General features: G+C 38.8%; 1 protein-coding gene across 2 annotated transcripts in view; it reads right to left on the reverse strand.

Moving 5' to 3' along the window:
- Positions 1 to 25,224, reverse strand: part of MAPk-Ak2 (MAP kinase-activated protein kinase 2) — a 240,422-nt gene that overhangs the window by 20,073 nt on the left and 195,125 nt on the right. For both annotated transcript variants that reach the window (XM_067140598.2, XM_068226149.1), the window contains 2 exons: positions 358 to 433; positions 39 to 249 (listed from right to left, as the gene is read on the reverse strand). In XM_067140598.2, coding sequence (XP_066996699.1) covers positions 39 to 249; positions 358 to 433 — 287 coding nt within the window. The remainder of the gene's footprint in view (positions 1 to 38; positions 250 to 357; positions 434 to 25,224) is intronic.

Below are 25,224 nucleotides of genomic sequence, written 5' to 3' on the forward strand. Positions count from 1 at the left end.
AGAATTTTTAACCACAATGATTCATATAGAAAAATTACCGCAATCCATTTGTTTCGCATCACTTGGTCAATTGTGAGTCGCTGAGTTGGATCTATACATAACATGAATCGAATCAGATCTTTGGCATCCTGAGACACATGCTGCCATTCTGGATTAGGAAAGTCATATTGTCCAGTACGAATACGTTTCTTCATACCAGGTGAGATGGCTAACCCATGATTACTGTAGAATGGAGGGAAGCCACACAAACTGAAAGTAAGTTACGTTTAAAATGTAATTAGACATAACAAAAATTACAGGAATAAATAAGCTTAAGGATACATTTCAAAAAGGCGAAACAGCAAGTAAGAAACTTACAGAATATACATGATGACTCCCAATGACCATATGTCACAGCTCTTGTCATACTTCTCAGGCCCAAGAACTTCAGGAGCTGGAACAAAAAACATTAACAGTGATGTTACAATACTGAGAGAAATGAACTGTAAGAGAAACTAACTGCAACAGAGTTTCTAACAATAATTTTGCTTTACTTGTTAATCAGAACATAAAGCAGGCTGTTTGAAAGCCAAACATGAAATAGAGTAGCACTCAACAGTATTTTGAAGCTCGGTATTGTCTGTTGTCTGCACTGTTACATGTAGGCACAGCGGGACAGAACCTTCATCTGAGTCATGCGGTATATAGTGGCATGTTACCATTGTTGCCTGTCTAAGAAAAAGGTACATTTAACTAGTATCCACAAAAACACATGTATGTAAGTATTTTGTGAAATATTCCAAACAGTATATTGTACGATTAAATGGGAAGACGTTATATTTAAAATAAGTAAAGGTTGTGAACATGCTAAAAAAGAAGAAATATTCTGTAGATCTAAGACAGGCTGCCTTAAATACCTTGAAAGAAGGGAAATCCCAATCTAGTGTAGTGTAGCTAGGGAGTTTTGTATATCCCAACAGCTGGAAATTGCATGGAATTGATGTCAACAACAAGAAGGAAGAGTAACACAACAAATCCAGGTCAGGTCAGCTTCAGAAAACCACCATACGGGAAGATAGAATAATTTGGAAGCAATCAGTTGCTCATCCCAAGAAATCTGCAAGGGAAATCATGGATTGTTTACAAGAGTATCATGGATTGGATCTTCATGTTTCCACCACAAAACGCTGTTTAGCAGCTGCTGATTTAAAGGGTAGATGACCTGCAAGAAAACCACTGATCAGTCCAAAAAATAGAACAGCCAGATTAGAGTTTGCAATAAGCTATGTCACATGGGAAAGTACATACTGGTCAAAGGCCTTACGGAGTGATGGGAGAGTACATACTGGTCAAAGGCCTTACGGAGTGATGAAAGAGCTCAACATCGTCTCATCTGACTGTACCAGGTATATTTTCCAACCAATAAACCAGAGAAACAATATGTCAGAGCAAGTATCAAGCATGAAACATGAAGGTGGTGGCATCATGCTATGGGGTTGTTTTTCTAGACATGGAGTTGGTCATCTCACACAAGCAGAAGTGATAGGAGAATACATCAATACACAAAAACATTGTCAGGTGCTGAGGTATAAATTCAGTACTTGGCTGCACATCCATAAGCACCGATAACCACAGCACATATTCGTGGCATAGAATCTGTAAGCTTCTGCAAAAGTACCAATGAAAAGTTGATCCATTCCTCTTATAAAGCAGCAACGAACAGATCCTTATTTGAGTAATCTTGCAATGTACACATCAACCCATTTTCTTCACAATTTCTTTTATGGAAATAAATAGGTATTGTGTTAATCCTTTTTTCTAGAGTTTGCTTTACATCGTACTGACACAGAGATGTCTCATGGCGATGATGGGCTAGGAAAGGGCTAGGAGAATGAAAGAAGCAGCTGTGGCCTTAATTAAGTTACAGCTCCAGCATTTGCCTCGTGTGAAAATGGGAAACCATGGAAAACCACCTTCAGGGCCGCTGACAATGGGGTTCGAACTCACCATCTCCCAGAAACTTAACCCCTATAAAGTAAATGATTCCTTTCACAGCGACATCAGTTTCATTCATATGGGCAGTACACAGGAACCCGAGTTGTACGTATATCAAGTCGTGATGGGATATTTGATTAATTTGATTCCGTTCACGTTACTGAATCAATATTGTGATCCGATTCATGGCACATTAGTCATTGTTCCCATTACATCCATGTAGTGTGTACTGATTTGGTACTGATAAGACAGCAGCAACAGCATTCAATGCTCACTGTTATCATCTGGTCTTCATTCTATGAACTGCTTTCCTATGCATCATCCGGCTTTCGAGATTCAGCTTTCTCCTGCAGTCACTTCTTCGCATCAAGTTTTGATGTCACACAGCCTTTCCCCAAGAGACAACTCCATTAAAAAAGTAAAAGGAATGTCATTCAAGATTTCATAGTGGAGCCGAGGTATAGGAGCGCAGAAAAGAGGTGACAGCAAACGCACTGCCTGCAATTAGACTGTATACAATTTCTGGCAAAATGCACTCCTTATAAAATTGTACTGATTTTGGAAGAATCTTCGTTTGACATAACTCATCATTTTTTATCCTCTCTACAAAGAGTTTTCCTTTCCTTGTGTACACTACAAAATCACACCATTTTCTCCTGGTGATATTCAATAGACCTTGAAGAACCTCCGTGGCTCAGACAGCAGCGTGCCAGCCTCTCATCACTGGGTTCCGTGGTTCAAATCCCGGTCACTCCACGTGAGATTTGTGCTGGACGAAGCGGAGAAAAGACAGGTTCTTCTCCGGGTACTCCAGTTTCCCCTGTCATTTTTCATTCCAGCAACACTCTCCAATATCATTTAATTTCATCTGTCAGTCACGTCCGACTCGTTGGCTGAATGGTCAGCGTACTGGCCTTCGGTTTAGAGGGTCCCGGGTTCGATTCAGGGATTTTAACCTTCATTGGTTAATTCCAATGGCCAGGGGGCTGGGTGTTTGTGGAGTCCCCAACCACAATAACACGCAGTTACCTACACATGGCAGATGCCGCCCACCCTCATCGGAGGGTCTGCCTTATAAGGGCTGCTAGATACCAGCAACAATATCTCAAGAACAGTAACACAGATGTTGACTTGAAACTAGGAGATGAGCTGTTACAAAAGGGCTTGAAAATAAAATACTTGCGAACAGTTCTAGACCACAAACTAAAATGGGAAGAGCATCTGTGTGGAACTGCTGACTTGGTTAATGAAGAGACTACCAGGAGCCAAGTGGGAGTGCAGGCAGGACACACTAAATATAACTTATAACACCAATGTTAAAGTGAATGTGAAGTTCTGATCACAGCAAAGCTAGATATCCTGGAAAGAACACAGTATAATGCCCTGAGATTAATGTTCGGAGTTGTGAAGTCAACCCTGGTCACTGCTCACTAGCAGTACACCTAAAATCTTCCAATTTAGTGGGAAATGCAAAAAAAGTGACAGGCTTCCTGAAGATGAAAGCTTCCCACAGAGCTGGCTGGATAACATACATCCTTCAAGACTCAAGAAAGAGCTATCACAGTATTTGGAAAAATCCTGACAGAACTGAAAATTCCCAGGGAAATTGAATCAACTGGACAGTTAACTAACCCACTGAATTGTATTACTATAGCAAGTCATCTGAATCTCCTGCATAACTTTACAGAGGTAAATGCATATCCAATGGAAGTAAAAGGCTCTGCCCTCAGTACGTTAAAAGAGAATAGTTGCAAATGTATGCAAATTGATCCAAAAACAGTGCTGGAACAGGGGCAGGGTTTGCCTCTTCTCTAATTATGCTCCAGTAGCCAGACAAAACACAAATTTTGATCGGGGAGAAATTGAAGCACTTCACCTGGCTCCGCAACAGCTAATGTATCGACCCAATGTGTTTCAAATGGCTGTTCTACTGGCACCATTAAGGCAGAAATCCAGGCAATATCTTCCAACAGACACTTGGCAACATCGTGATATCAGAGTATTAAACAATCTCTGAAATACCTGAAATCTCTCCAGAAAACTATACTGCTCCAATGGACTGTCAGACGTTCTAGTCCAGAAAGGCACTGAAGGCCCTATGGATGCAAGATGACAGGATGTGCACTCTTCCAAAAGTCTCATATCTCAGCAAATCAGAGAAGCTTGCATGAAAGAAGCAATAAAATAAGGCAAAAGAGTAAAAATGTGCAAATAATAAAGAACTGCAAGAAAAAATAAAAAACAAAGAGAGACCATGAAGGAAGCTGTGGTGACATTCATGCTACATACTGGACATGAATGTCTTGCAGCGAATCTCACTCAATTCAAAATCTATCGATCAGAAGAGTGCATTATTAGCCATACTCTGGTTTCAGCTATGGATGCTGCCTATCTCCTACACTGCACTGGACTCAACCAACTTTTCCAAGAAGCAAATTTGGCTCGGCTTTGCTGGAACGCCAAAAACAAAATGGATTCGTTTTGAAGAAGCCGTAAGAATTACTACTACTACTACTAGTACTACACTAAGAATGAGCCAACAGAATAAGTATATAAATCGTCTCAGATAGTAGGATTATGCAACATGAATGAATGGTGTGAATTTACCAAGTAGACTCTAACCCTTCTCATAAAATCTCTCTATATATAAAATAACATGCCCTGAATGACTGACTGACTGATTCATCATCGCCGAGCCAAAACTACTTGACATAAAGAAATGAAATTTTGAGGATACATTTATACTACAATGGAGGTGCTCGCTAAGGGAGGATTTTTGGATATTCTGTCGCTAAGGGGGTGAAAAGGAGGGTGAATTTTTTAAATGAGGGTACCTATATCTCAAAACTTTAAGACGCGTTTTTTTTTTTTTTTTTTTGGAAAATCCCAATAGGAGGGGTGAAAAAGGGTGAAAAAGTGGTTGAATGCCTTTAATGAGGATACTTATATCTCAGAAAGTGAAGATATTACAGACCTGAAAATTGGCATTTGGGATCCCTTTAAAAATAAAGAAACACGTAATTTTGTTTTAGGAAAATCCAATTAATGGGGGTTAAACAGGAGTGACAAATTGGGGTGAATTTTCAGAAAGACTATATCTACAGTATATCTCAGAAACGCAAAATGTTACAGACGAAAAATTGGTATTTGGAATCTCCTGTAAAAGTAAAGCAATATAGGTGATTTGTTTTTGGAAACTCCATGTAAGAGGAACTAAAAATTAGGTGAAATTTTAAAATGAGCATTTCTACAGTATATCTCGAAAACTTAACATGTTACAGAAGTGAAAAATGGTATTTTTATCCCTATTAAAAATAAAGAAACATGTATTTTTTGTTTTAGGAAAAAACACTTGGGTGGGAGGAGGGGGTAAAGGTGACTGAAAATGGGGTTGAATTCTTTTAATTAGGATACTGATCTCAAAAACTGAAGATGTTACAGACGTGAAATTTGGTATTTGGAATCTCCTTTAAAAATAAAGAAACATGTCTTCTTGGTATTTGGAAAAAAACCATTAACTTTGGGGGGGAGGGATGGAAGAATTGAAAATTTAGTTGAATTATTTGTATGAGAATATATATATATATATATATATACCAAAAAATCTAAAGATGTTACTAACGTGAAAACTGGTATATGGAATCTCCTTTAAAAATAAACACGCATCTGGGGGGGGGGGGGGGGAAATCAACATGGTAGGGGGGATGAAAACGGAGATGTATTCATTTATTGTTTATAAATTTCATTTTCTGTAATGATAGATTCAATGTATAGACAAGAAATGTGTTTTCCCACCAATCATTATTGTAAATAGATTACACTAAGTTTTTTTTTAGACACCTGATTGGTTGTATTTGTTATTATTATTGACTGTTTTAGTGTTATGTATAATGTTGGTGCTGTTGTGTGCGGTTTCGAATGCTATTTTCATGTTGTGCTTCTTGAAAATATTAGTTATGGTATGTATATGGGTGCTGTTAAAGGTAAATAGGGCATAATCTTTTTTGGGTTTGGCTGTTTTAGTTAATTTAGTTTTAGGTTGGGATTTTATTTTGTGAATGATTTTGTTGACCATTTCTTTGCTATATCCGTTATGTTTAGCTATGTCGTGGATTAATTTCATTTCATTATTTTGGTCTTCTACTGCCATTGGGATGTTAAAAGCTCTATATATCATAGTATAATAGGCTGCTCTTTTGTGTGTATTGGGATGAATGGAGTCATTTTTTATGGTATTTAAGGTGTGTGTGGGTTTCCTGTAGATCTTGTAAGATAAGTGGTTGTCGTGTCTGGTTATTGTCAAGTCTAAGTAATGTAGTGTACGGTTATTTTCGGTTTCTTTAGTGAATTTAATTTGGGGGTCTAAAGTGTTAAATTTATCTAGTATAGTTTGTGCGTCAGCTGATCTGTTATCTATAATTACGAAAATATCGTCAACAAATCTGTACCAAAAATGTATATTATCTATTTTATTAATTGACGTGTGTTCTAAGTAATCTATATATATATATATTTCTGCTAATATTCCGGAGGCAGGAGACCCCATAGGTAGGCCTTGTTGCTGATATATGGTATCGTGAAATCTGAAATAGTTATTGTTTATGGCGAATTCAAGTAACTTTATGAATTCGTTTATTTCTAAGGTGCTCAAGTTGCTATGGTTTTTTAAATTAGATTCTATTATTTTGATTGTTTGTTTAACAGGAATGTTAGGGTACAGACATATTGGTACAAGACCTCCACAACAACAATAACTACACCACAAACGAACATAGACGAGAGAGGTGTTGCCACCAACAGCTTCTAAATTCAAACTCAAGACCTGCAGTTTATTATATTAAAATTTACTGGAGTACATCACAGTTGGATTATATAACACAAATTTTTTTCATGACGAAGGTTCATGCCAACATGACACGTATCGCCCTCAGAACATTCTCGAAGATTATCTCACACAGCTAAACCAACATGACATAGAAGCAAAGGAACCACACAGAAGATAGAAGAATGGAATCTAAGCAACATGAACTTTTAATAAGCATTTTAATGTGTTAAAACTTTTTAAGTGTTTTATATTGTGGCCCATATGTTTTAATGTGTTCTGTATACTCATGTTCTAACTTATTGTAACGTTTTACCTTTGACCACAGATATTTTAACTTCATGCTACTGTATACTGCATTTCCATCCCCCATTAGACATGCAGATGTCTAACACAATAACAACTTGTGATTTTGTCTAATGGCTGGAAACTAATCATGTACTAGCTGATGATGGCCGTTAAGGGCCGAAACCAGTACTAGTGTAATCTATTTACAATAAATCGTGTATTGATTGGTGGAAAAACACATTTCTTGTCTATACATTGAATCTATCAATACGGAAAATGAAATTTATAAACAATAATACGGAAGCCAACCAGGCAAAACGTAATGCATTCGAATATCAAAATTGAAAATCAAACTAATGAACGCAAGCAAAAGCATTGCCTTTTTGAAGGAATGCCTTTCAAACAACTTAACACCGAAATTTCTCCAGAAATACAATAATAAAGACAGACGAACTGCTCAGACACGCAAAACACAAAACAGGACTAATGAAATTTGGTTAAAAGAAGAATTAAAATTCTTATATCGTAAGAAACAACACCTCAATAATGAACTTTATTCAACACATCTGAAAGCATCCCTTGAACTCCCACACAGCTATTGGAATTACTTTCAAAAAATTTCCAGAGATAAAATAAAAGACTTAGCCATAAAGAAATAAAACACACTAAACAAAAAACTGGAAACACTGAAACAACAAAGTAAACCAAAACCACTAACCATAATCCAAAACAAAGATCCCTCTCTTCCTAACAAGGATTCCCAACATAAATTCCATCCACCTATAAAAAAATCTTACACTAACCGCATTTGACGACATAGAAAAGGATATGTTGAGCAGGGGACCCAAACACAACTGGAGGAATGCATCATCCTACCAGAATATTATAACAACCGTTACCGAAACAGAACTTGCTTAACAAAGGATCCCATATGATATACGAGACGAAGTTAGACACAAAATCAGTAGAAAGATCCCGCAATACATCAATAATATTCACAATAATAACTTAAACACGAATACCACCAATAGATCAAACTTAAACCAACTCAAAAATAAAATAAAACAGAATAATCTACTAATAACGAAGGCCGACAAAGGCAACACTACGGTCATTATGGATAAAAATGAATATATAACAAAGACTAAAAAATGCTTCCAAGACAACACTTTTTCTATTAAACGCCGAGATCCAACCAATAACATACAAAGGAATTTTAAAAATTTACTCAAAAACGTGGTTCATGTTTATGGGTTACTGTAGTCATGTCCTAGTTCGTGAACCATGGGCAACGGCTGAGTGGTCTAGTAAGTGGTCCTGAGAGTCGGGATACCAGTTGCTATGGAATGGGAGTGGGCATCTTGGACATATTCTGAGTCATGGCCCTCCTTGTGCTCAGGCGGCTAGGACTATACAATACACCGGTGGTCCATAACCCGTTAGAGGAGAGATCCTCACTTGGACTATGTGCAAGTAGGGTAACATCCTGCTTCATGAATTTACTGAGCTCAGAACATTTTAAGCAAGCCTCGGACCTATGGGAGTAATGGAGTCCCACTCCCATTTGACAGGTAAGGGACTCCTTGGAAACAACTTGGCGAACGAAATGGGATTTGATGGGGAGCTATCAATATTAATGGGGCTTATGGAAGAAAGAAGGTAGAACTGGCTGAGTCAGCAAAGTGGATGCATCTGGATGTGCTAGGAGTAGGTGATATTTGGGTAAGGAGAGGTAACGAGGAAGAGATAGGAGATTATAAAGTGTACTTGACGAGTATTAGAAAGGGAAGGGCAGAGTCTGGAGTAGGGCTCTTTATCAGGAATACCACTGCACGCAACATAGTTTCTGTTAGGCACGTAAATGAGCGAATGATGTGGGTAGATTTGTCACTTGGAGGAATTAGGACAAGAATTGTGTCTGTGTATTCACCATGTGGAGGTGCAGATGAGGATGAAGTTGACAAGTTTTATGAAGCATTGAGTGACATCGTGGTCAGGGTCAACAGCAAGGATAGAATAGTGCTAATGGGCGATTTCAATGCGAGAGTTGGGAATAGAACCGAAGGATACGAAAGGGTGATTGGTAAATGTGGGGAAGATATGGAAGCTAATGTGAATAGGAAGAGTTCGCTGGACTTCTGTGCTAGTATGGTTTTTTTTTTTTTTTTTTTTTTTTTTGCTAGTTGCTTTACGTCGCACCGACACAGACAGGTCTTATGGCGACGATGGGACAGGGAAGGGCTAGGAGTGGGAAGGAAGCGGCCGTGGCCTTAATTAAGGTACAGCCCCAGTATTTGCCAGGTGTGAAAATGGGAAACCAAGGAAAAACATTTTCAGGGCTGCCGACAGTGGGGTTCGAACCCACTATCTCCCGAATACTAGATACTGGCCGCACTTAACCGACTGCAGCTATCGAGCTCGGTAGTATGGGTTTAGCTGTTATGAATACATTCCTCAAGCATAAAGCTATTCACCGCTACACATGTGAGGCTAGGGTTACCAGATCCATAATAGACTATATCTTAACAAACTTTGAATTCAGGAAATCTGTTAGAAATGTACGAGTTTTTCGCGGATTTTTCGATGATACAGTCCACCATCACATCTGTAGTGAACTAAGTATCTCTAGGCCTACGGTAGAGAAAGTGAAATCTGCCTGCAAACGAATAAGAGTAGAAAATCTCCAGGATGAGGAAATTAGACAGAAGTACATGGATATGATTAGTGAGAAGTTTCGAACAGTAGACAGTAAGCAGGTTGAGGATATAGAAAGTAAATGGGTGGCATACAGGGATGCTGTAGTAGGAACAGCAAGGGAATGCCTAGGAACAACTGTGTGTAAAGATGGGAAAAGGCGAACATCTTGGTGGAATGATGAAGTGAGAGCAGCCTGTAAACGTAAAAAGAAGGCTTATCAGAAATGGCTCCAAACAAGGGCCGACGCAGACAGGGATTTATATGTAGATGAAAGAAACAGAGTGAAACAAACAGTTGTTGAATCCAAAAAGAAGTAATGGGAAGATTTTGGTAATAACCTGGAAAGGCTAGGTCAAGCAGCAGGGAAACCTTTCTGGACAGTAACAAAGAATCTTAGGAAGGGAGGGAAAAGGGAAATGAACGATGTTTTGAGTAATTCAGGTGAACTCATAATAGATCCCAGGGAATCACTGGAGAGGTGGAGGGAATATTTTGAACACCTTCTCAATGTAAAAGGAAATCATCATGGTGGTGTTGCAAACAGCCAAGCTCATGGGGAGGAGGAAAATGATGTTGGTGAAATTATGTTTGAGTAAGTGGAAAGGATGATAAATAAACTCCATTGTCATAAGGCAGCAGGAATAGATGAAATTAGACCTGAAATGGTGAAGTATAGTGGGAAGGCAGGGATGAAATGGCTTCACAGAGTAGTAAAATTAGCGTGGAGTGTTGGTAAGGTACCTTCAGATTGGACAAAAGCAGTAATTGCACCTATCTATAAGCAAGGGAACAGGAAGGATTGCAACAACTATCGAGGTATCTCATTGATTAGTATACCAGGCAAAGTATTCACTGGCATCTTGGAAGGGAGGGTGCGATCAGTCGTTGAGAGGAAGTTGGATGAAAACCAGCGTGGTTTCAGACCACAGAGAGGCTGTCAGGATCAGATTTTCAGTATGCGCCAGGTAATTGAAAAATTCGACGAGAGGATTAGGCAGTTGTGTTTATGTTTTGTAGATCTAGAGAAAGCAAATGACAGGGTACTGAGGGAAAAGATGTTCACTACACTGGGGGACTATGGAATTAAAGGTAGATTATTAAAATCAATCAAAGGCATTTATGTTGACAATTGGGCTTCAGTGAGAATTGATGGTAGAATGAGTTCTTGGTTCAGGGTACTTACAGGGGTTAGACAAGGCTGTAATCTTTCACCTTTGCTGTTCGTAGTTTACTTGGATCATCTGCTGAAAGGTATAAAAAGGGCAGGGAGGGATTCAGTTAGGTGGAAATGTAGTAAGCAGTTTGGCCTATGCTGACGACTTGGTCTTAATGGCAGACTGTGCTGAAAGCCTGCAGTCTAATATCTTGGAACTTGAAAATAGGAGCAATGAGTATGGTATGAAAATTAGCCTCTCGAAGACTACATTGATGTCAGTAGGTAAGAAATTCAACAGAATTGAATGTGAGATTGGTGATACAAAGCTAGAACAGGTTGATAATTTCAAGTATTTAGGTTGTGTGTTTTCCCAGGATGGTGTGAGATTGAATCAAGATGTAGTAAAGCTAATGCAGTGAGCTCGCAGTTGCAATCAGCAGTATTCTGTAAGAAGGAAGTCAGCTCCCAGACTAAACTATCTTTACATCGGTCTGTTTTCTGACCAACTTTCATTTACGGGAGCAAAAGCTGGGTGGACTCAGGATATCTTATTTATAAGTTAGAAGTAACAGACATAAAAGTAGCAAGAATGATTGCTGGTACAAACAGGTGGGTACAATGGCAGGAGGGTAGTTGGAATGAGGAGATAAAGGCTAATTTAGGAATGAACTCGATGGATGAAGCTGTACGCATAAACCGGCTTCGGTGGTGGGGTCATGTGAGGCGAATGGAGGAGGATAGGTTACCTAGGAGAATAATGGACTCTGCTATGGAGGGTAAGAGAAGTAGAGGGAGACCAAGACGACGATGGTTAGACTCGGTTTCCAACGATTTAAAGATAAGAGGTATAGAACTAAATGAGGCCACAACACCAGTTGCAAATCGAGGATTGTGGCAACGTTTAGTATATTCACAGAAGCTTGCAGACTGAACGCAGAAAGGCATAACAGTCTATAATGATAATGTATGTATGTATGTATGTATGTTACTCAAAAACACACATTTTCTTCTTACCGAAACTGAATCTGCTAAACTTATAACAATGAACCCCCAATTACCATCCGCGATCATTTTTAGCAAACAAAACAATACAAAACTCAATAGATTTTTGCAACAGAACCAAAGACTAAAGATCGAACAACACCATACCCTTGCTTTATTTGACATAAACATGTACCCTAACATTCCTGTTAAAAAACAATCAAAATAATAGAATCTAATTTAAAAAACCATAGCAACTTGAGCACCTTAGAAACAAACAAATTCATAAATTTACCTGAATTCGCCATAAACAATAACTATTTCAGATTTCATGATACCATATATCAGCAACAAGGCCTACCTACGGGGTCTCCTGCCTCCGGAATATTGGCAGAAATATATATAGATTACTTAGAACACACGTCAATTAATAAAATAGATAATATACATTTTTGGTGCAGATTTGTTGACGATATCTTCGTAATTATAGATAATGGATCCACTGATCACAAACTATACTAGATGAACTTAACACTTTAGACCCCCAAATTAAATTCACTAAAGAAACCGAAAATAATCGTACACTAAATTACTTAGACTTGACAATAACCAGACACGACAACCACTTATCTTACAAGATCTACAGGAAATCCACACACACCTTAAATACCATAAAAAATGATTCCATTCATCCCAATACACACAAAAGAGCAGCCTATTATAGTATGATATATAGAGCTTTTAACATCCCAATGACAGTAGACCAAAATAATGAATTGAAATTAATCCACGACATAGCTAAACATATTACAGACTATCCACTTCATGTCCGTATCGATAATGTAATCCAATTAATTAATGAAAATATTGATTAGGTGGAACCTTTTCTTCATTAATTAATTGGATAGCTAAACATATCAGATGTAAGGCTTTTCAGGCATTTGCTCTATTAACCAGCGTTTTGTCTTAGGTCTGACACTAGACTCGTCAGAGTGGGATGCGTCAGACCCTACCCACTGACGCTGGTTGTATGCAGGTGAGCTTATCAGAAGCCTATATATGAGGCACAGTCTGATAACTGCATACGGGAGATAAATCTTCACAATGGAATTATTGCCCGCCTACCAATTCCGAATGGAAAATTCCAAATTCCCATACAGGGAATTAGATATTTTTCACCAACAGAGCATGTCAAAAACATATCACATGTAAGGCTTTTCAGGCGTTTGCTCTATTAACCAGCGTTTCGTCTTAGGTCTGACACTAGACTCGTCAGAGTGGGATGGAGCAAAGAAATGGTCAACAAAATCATTCACAAAATAGAATCCCAACCTAAAACTAAATTAACTAAAACAGCCAAACCCAAAAAAGATTATGCCCTATTTACCTTTAACAACACCCATATATATACCATAACTAATATATTTCAAGAAGCACAACATGAAAATATCATTCAAAACCACACACAACAGCACCAACATTATACGTAACTAAAACAGTCAATAATAATAACAAATACAACCAATCAGGTGTCTAAAAAAAAACTAGTGTAATCTATTTACAATAAATCGTGTATTGATTGGTGGAAAAACACATTTCTTGTCTATACGATGTATTCATTTTACGAGGATATATATATAAATATATCTCAAAAACTGAAGAAGTTACAGTTATGATAATTGGTATTTGGAAGGTCTTTTAAGGATACAGGTACTGTTTGTTTTTAGGAAATTCACTTGAGTGGGGAGTGTGAAAGGAAGTGAAAAAAACTGAAGTCTTCTTCCGGAGAAACTTATATCTCAAAACTGAAGGTTACAGACGTTAAAATTAGTATTTTGAATCTCCTTTAAAAATAAAGAAACATGCTGTTTTGGGGGAGGGAATCAACTTGGGGCGGGGGCGGTTAAAAAGGAGTTTAATTCCTTTTTATGAGGATACATATATCTTGAAACTGAAGATGTTACAGTCGTCATAATTGGCATTTGGAAGCTCCTTAATAAATAAAGAAACAGGTATTTTTGGTTTTCGGAAAATTCACTTACGATTGGAGGGTGAAAGGAAGTGAAAGTATTTAATTCTTTATATGGAGAAACTTATATCTCAAAAACTTAAGTTTACACACGTGAAAATTTGTATTTGGAATCTCCTTTCAAATAAAAACGCATTTTTTGGATTGGGGGGGAGGCGAATCAACTTAACGGGCTGGGGTGAAAAAGGAGTTGAATTCCTTTTAAGAGGATACTTATATCTCAAAAACTGAAGATGTTAGATGCATGAACATTTGTATTTGGAATCTTCTTTCAAAGTAAAGAAACATGGGTTCTTTTGTCTTCGGAAAATCCACTTAAGGGGTGAATGAATTGAAAAATTAGTTGAATTCTTTGTATGAGGATGCTTATATCTCAAGAACTAAAGATGTTAAAGACGTGAAAATTGGTATTTGGAATCTTCTTTAAAAATAAAGAAACGTGCATTTGTTTCCTTCGGAAAATCGACTTAAGGAGTGTGGTATCGTAAGTTACGATCTTCATTTCCGTGTTGACGTTTAACCAATAATGTAGAGTTTGAGGGATGTTCCACCATTCAACACAATGCAACAATTTATTAAATTATAAGAAGACCGGTTTCGACATCCATGGAGTCATCATCAGTTCTTGGTAAAAATTAAATTAAGGGAAATCTGATAACAATCATCATAACGAAAAATCCATGCACCTATAGGTGGTTGCATGGAAATACATCATTGAGTTGATAGATATAACCTTGAAATGCAACATACACTTGGCAAGGAGAACTTGGAGCTTAGAAAGTTCCCAGTTCTGGCTCTAACAGTCTTGTGTTCATAGAACTCGGAACACTGGATTACATGTACGGGATTGAAAATAATTACAAAACACAATAAGGACACTTATAATGGTGTGGAAAACTTGGCTCTCTAAGAGCATTTTTGGATTTGACAGTCCTGTTTCTGTCTGAAAAAGATTGGATGAAATACACAATGAAGCAAAATGTATAAAGACATAGATCTAGTCTAAACTGTTGTGCGTTCATGTACACGGAACACTGAGAATGCTTGTATTGTTTGATAACACACTCGTTCAAATGAAAACACTTATAACCATATGAAATATTGGCGTTACTAGAACGTTTATGGGTTTGACTGTCCTGCTTCCCCTGACTAAACTAGTGAAATAAATATACATTGAATGTTAAAGATAAACTACTTGATATTTAAAGTTCTGGTTTTTTGTTACAAAAATTGTCATGTGTTCGTGGAACACAGAATAGAACTGCTGGTGCTGCTTCTGTCTACTGGAAACTAATGCATTAAGGCAGTTGAAATTAATTGATTGAAAGTTTATACACCAATGCGAAACACTTGGCACTTTAATATTCTTGGATCTGTGTAAAATATCGTTGTATGTTTACACAACTTGGCATAGACTTGTCAGGCGGTCTTGTCACAATGAACCAAAATATGTGACCCTTTGAAAAAAAATAAAAACAGAAAACAAGGACTTGTTGACTATTACAACCACACATGGACGTATTAGTAGAATTAAGCTGGTTGAAGAGCTGGGGGAACATCCTTCAATATGGAATACTTGCTATTGTAGTTGTAACTGTCGTCGCTATTGTTGCTGTAGTATGGTGATGGTATGGCCTTGGCTTGTGGAAACGTGTTTTCATTAATTTACTCACTCTGTATCCGCTCGTGCTGACCAGCCGTTTGAAGAGTGGGTTGCGATCTGTTCAACTGTGCTTGTGTGTGTGTGTGTGTGTGTGTGTGTGTGTGTGTGTGTGTGTGTGTGTGTGTGTGTGTGTGTGTGTGCGCGCGCGCGCGTGTGTGCGTGTGGTGCTATTGTTGGTTGAGAGAGGGGGGGGGAGGTGTGGCTTGCTATGGATTGGTTGAGGTGTGGAAGGGGTGTGTGAGAGAGAGAGAGAGAGAGAGAGAGAGAGAGAGGGGGAGGAGTGCTTTGTTGTCAAGCCGTTCTGTCTACATACGTCTTGATGATGAGGGGGTGAATGGCCTCGTAAAGAATGTTTGTTTTTACGGTGGATTCGTTCAGATTATGATTAAAATTAACTTGTTGGTCTAATGATATGTAAAATATTTCTTTGATATTGAGTAGGGGTCCCTTTTCCATGGTTTCAATAATTTGCATGTCATTATCTATGTCGGAGAATTTATGATAGGATTCGTGCATGTGTAGACCCATGGCTGAATGTCTGTTATGTTTAACTGCATTAATATGTTCGGTGTACCTGGTGTTAAAGTTCCGCCCTGTCTGTCCGATGTAGCTTGCCGTACAAGTTTGGCACTGTAATCTGTAGATGCCTGATTTGCCAAATTTGTCCGATTTATTCATGGTCCCTGGATTGTAGAAATGAGAACTATTGTTGCTGGTTGTTTTGAATACTATTTTTACCCCGTGTTTCTTAAATAGGTTTGTTATTTGGTAAACTGAATCACTGTTGAAGGTAAAAACTGAAAAGCTGTCTTTTTGTTTCTTTTCTTTGATAAGAGTAGATTTAAGTTTGTTTTGGATTTTAGAAATAATTTGGTCGATGAACCTTTTGTTGTATCCATTGGAAAGAGCGATTGTTCTGATGGTGTCTACCAAGTAGTTTATCTTTAACATTCAATGTATATTTATTTCACTAGTTTAGTCAGGGGAAGCAGGATAGTCAAACCCATAAACGTTCTGGTAACGCCAATATTTTATATGGTTATAAGTGTTTACATTTGAACGAGTGTGTTATCAAACAATACAAGCGCTCCCAGTGTTCCGTGTACATGAACGCCCAACAGTTTAGACTAGTTCTATGTTTTTATACATTTTGCTTCATTGTGTATTTCATCCAATCTTTTTCAGACAGAAACAGGACTGTCAAATCCAAAAATGCTCTTAGAGAGCCAAGTTTTCCACACCATTATAAGTGCCCTTATTGTGTTTTGTAATTATTTTCAATCCAGTACATGTAATCCAGTGTTCCGAGTTCTATGAACACAAGACTGTTAGAGCCAGAACTGGGAACTTTCTAAGCTCCAAGTTCTCCTTGCCAAGTGTATGTTGCATTTCAAGGTTATATCTATCAACTCAATGATGTATTTCCATGCAACCACCTATAGGTGCATGGATTTTTCGTTATGATGATTGTTATCAGATTTCCCTTAATTTAATTTTTACCCAGAACTGATGATGACTCCATGGATGTCGAAACTGGTCTTCTTATAATTTAATAAATTGTTGCATTGTGTTGAATGGTGGAACATCCCTCAAACTCTACATTAAGGAGTGTGGAGTTGAAAATAAGTAAATAAGGAGTCGAAATATGTTTATGAGGATACTTTATTTTAAAAACTGAAGCTGTTACACACGTGAAAGTTGGTATTTTGAATTTCCTTTCAAAATAAAGAAACACGTATTTTTTTGTTTTCGAAAAGTCCACTTAAGGCGGGAGAGGGGTGGAAAGAAGTGAAGAAGAAGTTGAATTATTTTTATGAGTACACATTTATCTCAAAAACTGAAGGTGTTACAGGCATACATACATGAAAACTGGTATTTGGAATCTCCTTAAAAATAATGAAACAAGTTTATTTTTGGAAAATCCAGTTAAGGGGCTGAAAAGAATTGGAAAAGCGGGTAAATTTTTAAAAAAAGCACCGGTATATCTACATTGTATGTGTCCGGCTCCATGGCTAAATGGTTAGCGTGCTGGCCTTTGGTCACAGGGGTCCCGGGTTCGATACCAGGCAGAGTCAGGAATTTTAACCATCATTGGTTAATTTCACTGGCACGGGGGCTGGGTGTATGTGACATTTTCATCATCATTTCATCCTCATCAAGACGCGCAGGTCGCCCACGGACGTCAAATCGAAAGACCTGCACCTGGTGAGCCGAAAATGTCCTTGGTCACTCCCGGCACTAAAAGCCATACACCATTTCATTTTACATTGTATGTCAAAAACTTAACATGTTAGAGACCAAAAACTTGGTACTTGGAAAGTCCTTTAAAAATACAGGAACACGTACCTTTTTTGTTTTCGGAGAAGGCACTTAACGGAGGGTAAGAAGAAGTGAAAAATAGTTGAATTATTTTTTTATGTGGATACATATATCTTGAAAACTGAAGATGCTACAGACGTGAAAAGTGGTATTTGGAATCTCCTTAAAAATAAGGAAACATGTATTTTTGTTTTTGGAAAATACACTTAGGTGGGGATGGTGTCAGGGGGATGGACTGATCAAGGGGTTGAATTCTTTTTATGGGGATACTTATGTATATCTTAAAAACTGAAGATGTTACAGATGTGGGAATAAGTATTTGGAATCTCCTTTAAAAATAAAGAAACATGTAGTTATTTTTTCGACTTGAGAGAAGACTGTTTCTCACATGTACACTTCTACAGTATGTCGTGTGGTCGTTTTAGCCCCAAAGGGTAATAGCACAATCATAGTTTACAAAGAATTTCTGGGGTAAATGAAACTCAATTTATGGGAATTTTTAGGAATTTTCATATAATGTCTTAGTACAATGCCGAGAATCGATTATTTTGATCAAGTTATGAAATCCATGGGAGTGAAGCCGTGGGTAATTGCTAGTTCTGTATAAGAGGAACAGAGGAAGACCATCGAGGTGATACATATATGTTATCTGTGATCATTTTAGAAAAAATAACTAGTTAAAATGATAGAGGGTGCCATGTTGAAATTGTGAAACATCCAATCCCATATTCCCAATTCTCTCTTTAGTGAGGGCATGCATTATCATGTTGAAGGATGATCATCTATCCAAGATATTTAACTCACAATGCCAGGCAGAGTTTGCGAAATGTTTTGACATAACTGGAGCAAATGTTAGCGTTGCCATTCCATGCTCCGCCATTTTGTTTTGCTATCTCTAAAGATGATGTTCAGCTATGATTATCCCTGAACATTCTGGTTGTCAATCAATAAATGTGCAACCACATGGTCACAAACTTTTCTATAGCCTAAGCTTGCAATCAAATCTAATTTAGCAAACTGAGTTCAGGAAATTGAATTTGGCAAAAAAATTACCTAAGGATAACATGATGGCATACACAATTAGAAGTCATGTTAACTTTTTGGAAAAATGGAATGGTATGTATAGGCACTTTAACGCAGAAACTGGTTCCAGGAAGGACATTCCAGGAATCATTAATGACAAGGGGAGTACGCACTGTGATTCAGCAGCCCCTTCCAATATCGTTTGCTGCAGCCCAACTAGTGTGCACATGGTTATAGGAGTGCTATTCCCCTGCAAGCGTACCGTATGGTACTAATGTTCAGTGAGCACATTTTTGCACACGATTCTGAACCCTAGCGAAATGTTATATCATCCGTTTGCATACCATGATGCCTTGAAATCATGTAGCAATGTCCTTTTACCACGTAACTGTGTAAATGTGTCGTGCCTCATGACCGGGTGTAACGAAGAGGGGAATCAATGCATAAAACTAGGTAACAGTGCAGTTATTAATGTCTTAAACACCAAACCGGATGGCGTATGTACTCTGCTCTTGTCGTACTACCAGCACGTCTCCAGCAGTGTAGCGTAGCGGATGGGGTTAGGCGTTCGCATAGCAATTGACGGAACGTGCCAGCGGCGGTTCGAATCCTGCATCGTTAAAATATTTTTGCACTGGTATGATGTTTGAATACGTAAACAAAGGTCCATGTTTGCCACATTGATACAGCAGAATGACGCTGTTATTCATCTTGTGCCTTGTGCACTTCTGGTTACGGCCTGAAGGTACTATAATCTCTGCTGTCATTCAGCATATTTTCCACAGAGGAATACGTTGACATGCTCCTCATTTATGGGGAAGCAAGACAAAACTCGTGCGATGCACTACGTCTGTACCAGGAACGGTAGCCCGATAAGCGACACCCGGCTGCTACGACATTCCGCCGCATTGAAAAACGCCTAAGGACAACAGGAGTGATGTCCAACCAGCCACTAGTCTGCGATAGGCCCGTTACATCTGGTGAAACAGAAGAGGCCATTCTGGAGGCAGCTCGTAATAATCCACACATCACTACAAGGGCAACTGCACAACAGGTTAACACCAGAAAGCCATCCATCTGGCGAATATTGCATGAATATGAATTTCACCCATACCATCTTCAGCTACACCAAGAGCTCCATGGGTGGGAATTTGAAGCTCGAATAGAGTTTTGTCGGTGGCTATTAGGCAGGCTGGACAATGATGCAGCATTCGTATCGCATATTTTGTTCTCAGACGAATCGCGCTTCAACAATAATGGGAACGTCAATCTCCACAACATGCACTATTGACGTCCGGACAATCCTCACTGGGTGCGCCAGGCGGCCCATCAAGTAGGTTTGGGGAGTGAATGTTTGGGGTGGAATCTTGGGGGATCGCCTGATTGAGGGCCATTGGACGGGCCCACACTACCTGCACTTTCTGCGTCAGGAACTCCCACTGCTGCTGGTGGATGTGCCCTTGCATAATCGTTTGACGATGTGGTTGCAACAGGATGGAGCTCCACCACATTTGACTTTGCCCGTTCGTAACCATCTGAATGAGGAACTTCCAGGCAAATGGATAGGACAAGGGGAGCCCTGTATCTTGGCCTGCCAGGTCACCGCATTTAACACCATTAGACTTCTTCTTGTGGGGACATTTGAAGAACGTCGTTTACACTTAAGCGCCAGAAAACTCCGAACAGCTCCGGCAACTCATCACGGATGCCTGCAGAGCAATTACAGTGCAATGCTTCAACGTGCCAAGACGATCTGTTGGACACCGGGCCCGAATGTGCATAAACCAAAACGGTCATCACATCGAGCATTTGCTGCGATAAAACATTGTCAGGACAGTTGTATTTCTATTATTTCTAGTCTGTATGTGTCCGGCTTGCTAACTAATCGGCCCTTCTTAGGGCCACAAACACATTCATTCACACAAAATTTGCATGAAAGCAGGTACTGAACTTATATTGCGTGCTGTACGTATTAAATATTTCAAAAATTTGTAATCTTCGCCCCGGACTCAAACCTCCCACCTGACATGCAAACCTGCTCCACCACGTCTTTACCAACTACATGACGGTTCCATACAGCACTCTGGGCAGCTTATAGCTAGTATTAGGTTTACTGCGGTCACAATATCAATTTAAAGTTTCACCGGCGTGTCAGGTTCATATGATCTAGAAGGCACATGCATGTCTTCCAGTGTTTAACTCATTGCGGACTGTGGACGGCGTAAGACGTTTAATGTTCCGCGCGAAGCAATGCTGTTTATATTCGTCATCTATGCATTCTTATACCTTAGTCAGCGTTACTGGTTGTAGCAGGAAGTTGGTTGACCTTTTTGAGATAACCCTCGCGTTGAGTGTGCTCATGTTTATCTTAGCTGTTTTAGCGGGAATATCTCAGCACTTCCTCGCGTGTCAAGACGGTACTCGAGATTACAATGCACTGCGTGTTGTTCTTACTGAGTGTAGTATAATGGCTTATAAAACAAAGTTTCTTACGGAAAATTAATTATTAGATATTGTTCACAATGATTATTCTGGTGATGAACTTATTCCTGACATAGATTCGTCACAGTGACGAGGAAATTCCGATTCCCGAATCCGATAGGCCTGTAGAGAAAAGTGAAGTGCCTGATACATATCATCCTAGTTATTGTCCACCTGTTACACCATTTACAGAGAATTCAGGTATAAACGTTCAAATAGAAAATAAGCAAGACATTTTGAGTTACACGAGTATTTTCATGAATGACAAATTTTATCAGTATGTGTGTGAGCAGACTAATCTATACGTGAGTCAAGTGATAAGTGCGGTGCCCCGGCCCTTCACAAAGAATTCGATCATGCAATCGCGGAAACCGATTAGTCCAAAATCCTGATATTAAAATGTACTGGACCAAAGACCCTGTTTTTCATACTCCGATATTTTCTAATACAATGTTTCGAATATGCTTCCTTCATATTCTTTCATTTCTTCACTTCGGTGACAGTAATCATTATGCCGAAAATACAGATAGGCTGTATAAAATTAGACGTATTTTGAAACCTGTGACACCAGTTATCACACCCTAAATATTCACTAGATGTAAGCACAAAGTATCATTTTTCTAACATTAATAGTTTAGGAGTAATTGTAAATTTTATTAAGTGATGCACGTCAAGAGGGCCGGGCATGAAAATGGCTGGTCCAGGCATTCATGTGTCCTGCTCAGAAGCAGGTACTGAACGTGTTAATACAAGTATAACATTACTGCATCCTATCATGGTGAGGCGGTAAATACCAAGATATCTGGTTGTGTTGTCTGAGCATACCGGCAGGGCAGATGATTTCAGGGCAGAATGAATATTGTGGGTTGCATAAAACTACATTTGAAAGGAGTGGCTGAATCACACTGTATATGTGAGGATTTACAGCAGACAGAAGTATTTAGTCGGTAGTATATTCAGATAGTTGGATGTAAGGAAAATGTCCAGGTAGAGCTAGTGACCAGTGCAGGCAAATTATTGAAATTTATCTATGATAATAAAATCCATTTACAAAAATACACAAAAGTTGAAAGCAAGAAAAGCACCTGGATTTCGTAAGATTTCTGGGGATATGCGAAAGGCAATGACTTGGGATATGGTGCTGTACGTGAAATATTTAGATGTCAGGTCAGGATCAACCTGCTAATGCATGTGACAGCACACGGAACTACCTGCGACTATCTGGCTGAGGGTCAAGCAGCCATTATCAAACTTGACACTCAAAAGGGGGGAGGGACCAACAACAACGGCCAGAGGAGTCCTCCCTCTGAAGGTCAGGTAAAGCCTTTGTATAGGAAATGACACATAAATTCACCAGGAAGGAGAACATGATCAACGGTTTACATGGTGGAGGAATACCCGAGTCCCAATGGCAGATAAGACAGAAGAACTTTCTCCTGTCAGCAAAGTCTGTATTTCAGTGAAGTGGTTGCAAAAGATGTCTGTACTCCTGAGGAGCAGCCTAAATTTACACCAGGCAGGAGGTATAAAATGCCTCTGGGAGTGATGAACCCACCGTAATAATAGCCTTTATATGATATGGTACTTCTAAAAGTGCCTCGGAAATAGTAAGGGCATGTCCTCCAAACGACGTGTAGTTCCTTGGGTTACTGGTGAAACTGTGAAGAATGGATGACCAGTAACCAACATCATGAAGGTGGGCATAATCAATCTTATGACCCTGACAGGAAAGGCAGAAGAAGTGGTGGATTTTATGGAGAAAGAGGGTATAGAAATGATTGGGTTGAGCAAAGTTAAATGGAAGGGGAAAGGAAAAAAGAGACAGAGGAAAGGATATACACAATCACTGAGTGGTGGCCGAGAGACAAAAACTGAAATGGGCCTGGTGATTTCAAAACAGCTGGAGGAGTATGCCAATATGGTAATGAAAATTAGACTGAGAATGAAGAACGAAGTGAAGAAATTCATACAGGTGTATGCACCATAGACAGGGAACAAAGAAGAGTATATCAAAGAATTCCTGGAGAAACTAGAAAAGGTGATAACTGATGTGGAAGCGTTTATAAATCGGATACTTGGAACGCATTGGTGGGAAATAAAAGACAAGGAAAGGATGAAGTAATCGGACCATATGGACATGGGAAAAGGAATGAAAGAGAGAAACTAGACGAGTTTTGTCAAAGAAATGGAATGATTGCAGGCAACACATGGTTTCAGAAGAAAAACAGCAGGATAATTACAAGATATGGCTGGGGTGACAAGAATAATATCAGTAATTGATTACTTCCTGGTGGAAAGTATAAATTGCAGAGAGTTGATGGATGTAATAGCTTTACCAGGAGAAGCTTTTGATGGAGATCACAAAGGTGTGCTAGCAAAAATGTGAGTGGGAAAAAAGGAAAAATTAAAGGAGACAGAAGACAGCAAAATAAAAGTGTGGAAATTAAAAGATAAGAATATACAGGAGGAAGTTCTGGAGAGACTGAAATAACTGAAGCAGAAAATGTGGAAGATTAATGGTCCAACTTCAAAAGGGCATTTGTAAGTGGGGCAGACAGTGCCTGTGGTAGAACATTGACGGGAGTATTACACACCAATTTTGACATTCGTGGCGAGCACGTCGACAACAACAAAACATGATCAAAGCAGAATCCAAGCAGCCGACATGAAATTACTTAGAGGAATAATTAGGAAGACACAAAGGGATACAATCAGACACAGAAATCAGAGAGAATTGGATTCCCTAAACTGGAAGACAAGATAGAGACCAATAAATTGAAATGATATGGACATATGATAAGAATGGAAAAGGATAGAGTTCCAAAGTGAGTATTTACAGAGAAAATAATAAGAGGAAGACAACGGGGAAGATCCAGGAAGTGGTGGATGGATACGGTGAAGAAGAGTATAGAGAAGAGAGGAGTAGAAGAAATATTGGAGGAAGGAAGGGAGTGGTGAAGAGAAGAGAATAGAAAATTGTGGAGGTCCTTGGTTCACAACAAGATCCAGAAGACTGGAAATGGGAAATGAAGAAGTGTTATCTGATCCTGTAACAATTTAGAAGGGGCTCCTGGAAGGCAGTATTATTGGACCTGTTTTTTAAACATATAAATGATAAGAGTAAAGAACTGAAATCACATATAAGGCTTTTCATGGATGATGTTATACTGTATATAGTAGTAAATAAGTTACAGGATTGTGAGCAACTGCAAAAAGAACTTGGCAATGTGAGATGGACAGCAGACAATGGTATGATGGTAAATAGGATGAAGTCAGGTTGTAAGCTTCACCAAGAAGAAATGTCCTTTCAGTTTTAATTACTGTGTTGATGGGGTAAAAGTACCTCATGGGGATCAATAATAATAATAATAATAATAATAATAATAATAATAATAATAATAATAATAATAATAATAATAATAATAATAATAATGTTATTTGTTTTACGTCCCACTAACTACTCTTTTACGGTTTTCGGAGACGCCGAGGTGCCGGAATTTAGTCCTGCAGGAGTTCTTTTACGTGCCAGTAAATCTACCGACACGAGGCTGACGTATTTGAGCACCTTCAAATACCACCGGACTGAGCCAGGATCGAACCTGCCAAGTTGGGGTCAGAAGGCCAGCGCCTTAACCGTCTAAGCCACTCAGCCTGGCATGGGGATCACTGTTAATATAAGGAATATAAGGAAAGACCTCAATTGAGGGGACCACATTAACAAGGTTGTAAATATAGTTGACTATCATGTTCACATGTAACATGTACGTGAACTGTTGAACAATTCAAGTTTG

The sequence above is a fragment of the Anabrus simplex genome, chromosome 2, assembly GCF_040414725.1.
Source record: "Anabrus simplex isolate iqAnaSimp1 chromosome 2, ASM4041472v1, whole genome shotgun sequence".
Taxonomy (NCBI): Eukaryota; Metazoa; Arthropoda; class Insecta; order Orthoptera; family Tettigoniidae; genus Anabrus; species Anabrus simplex.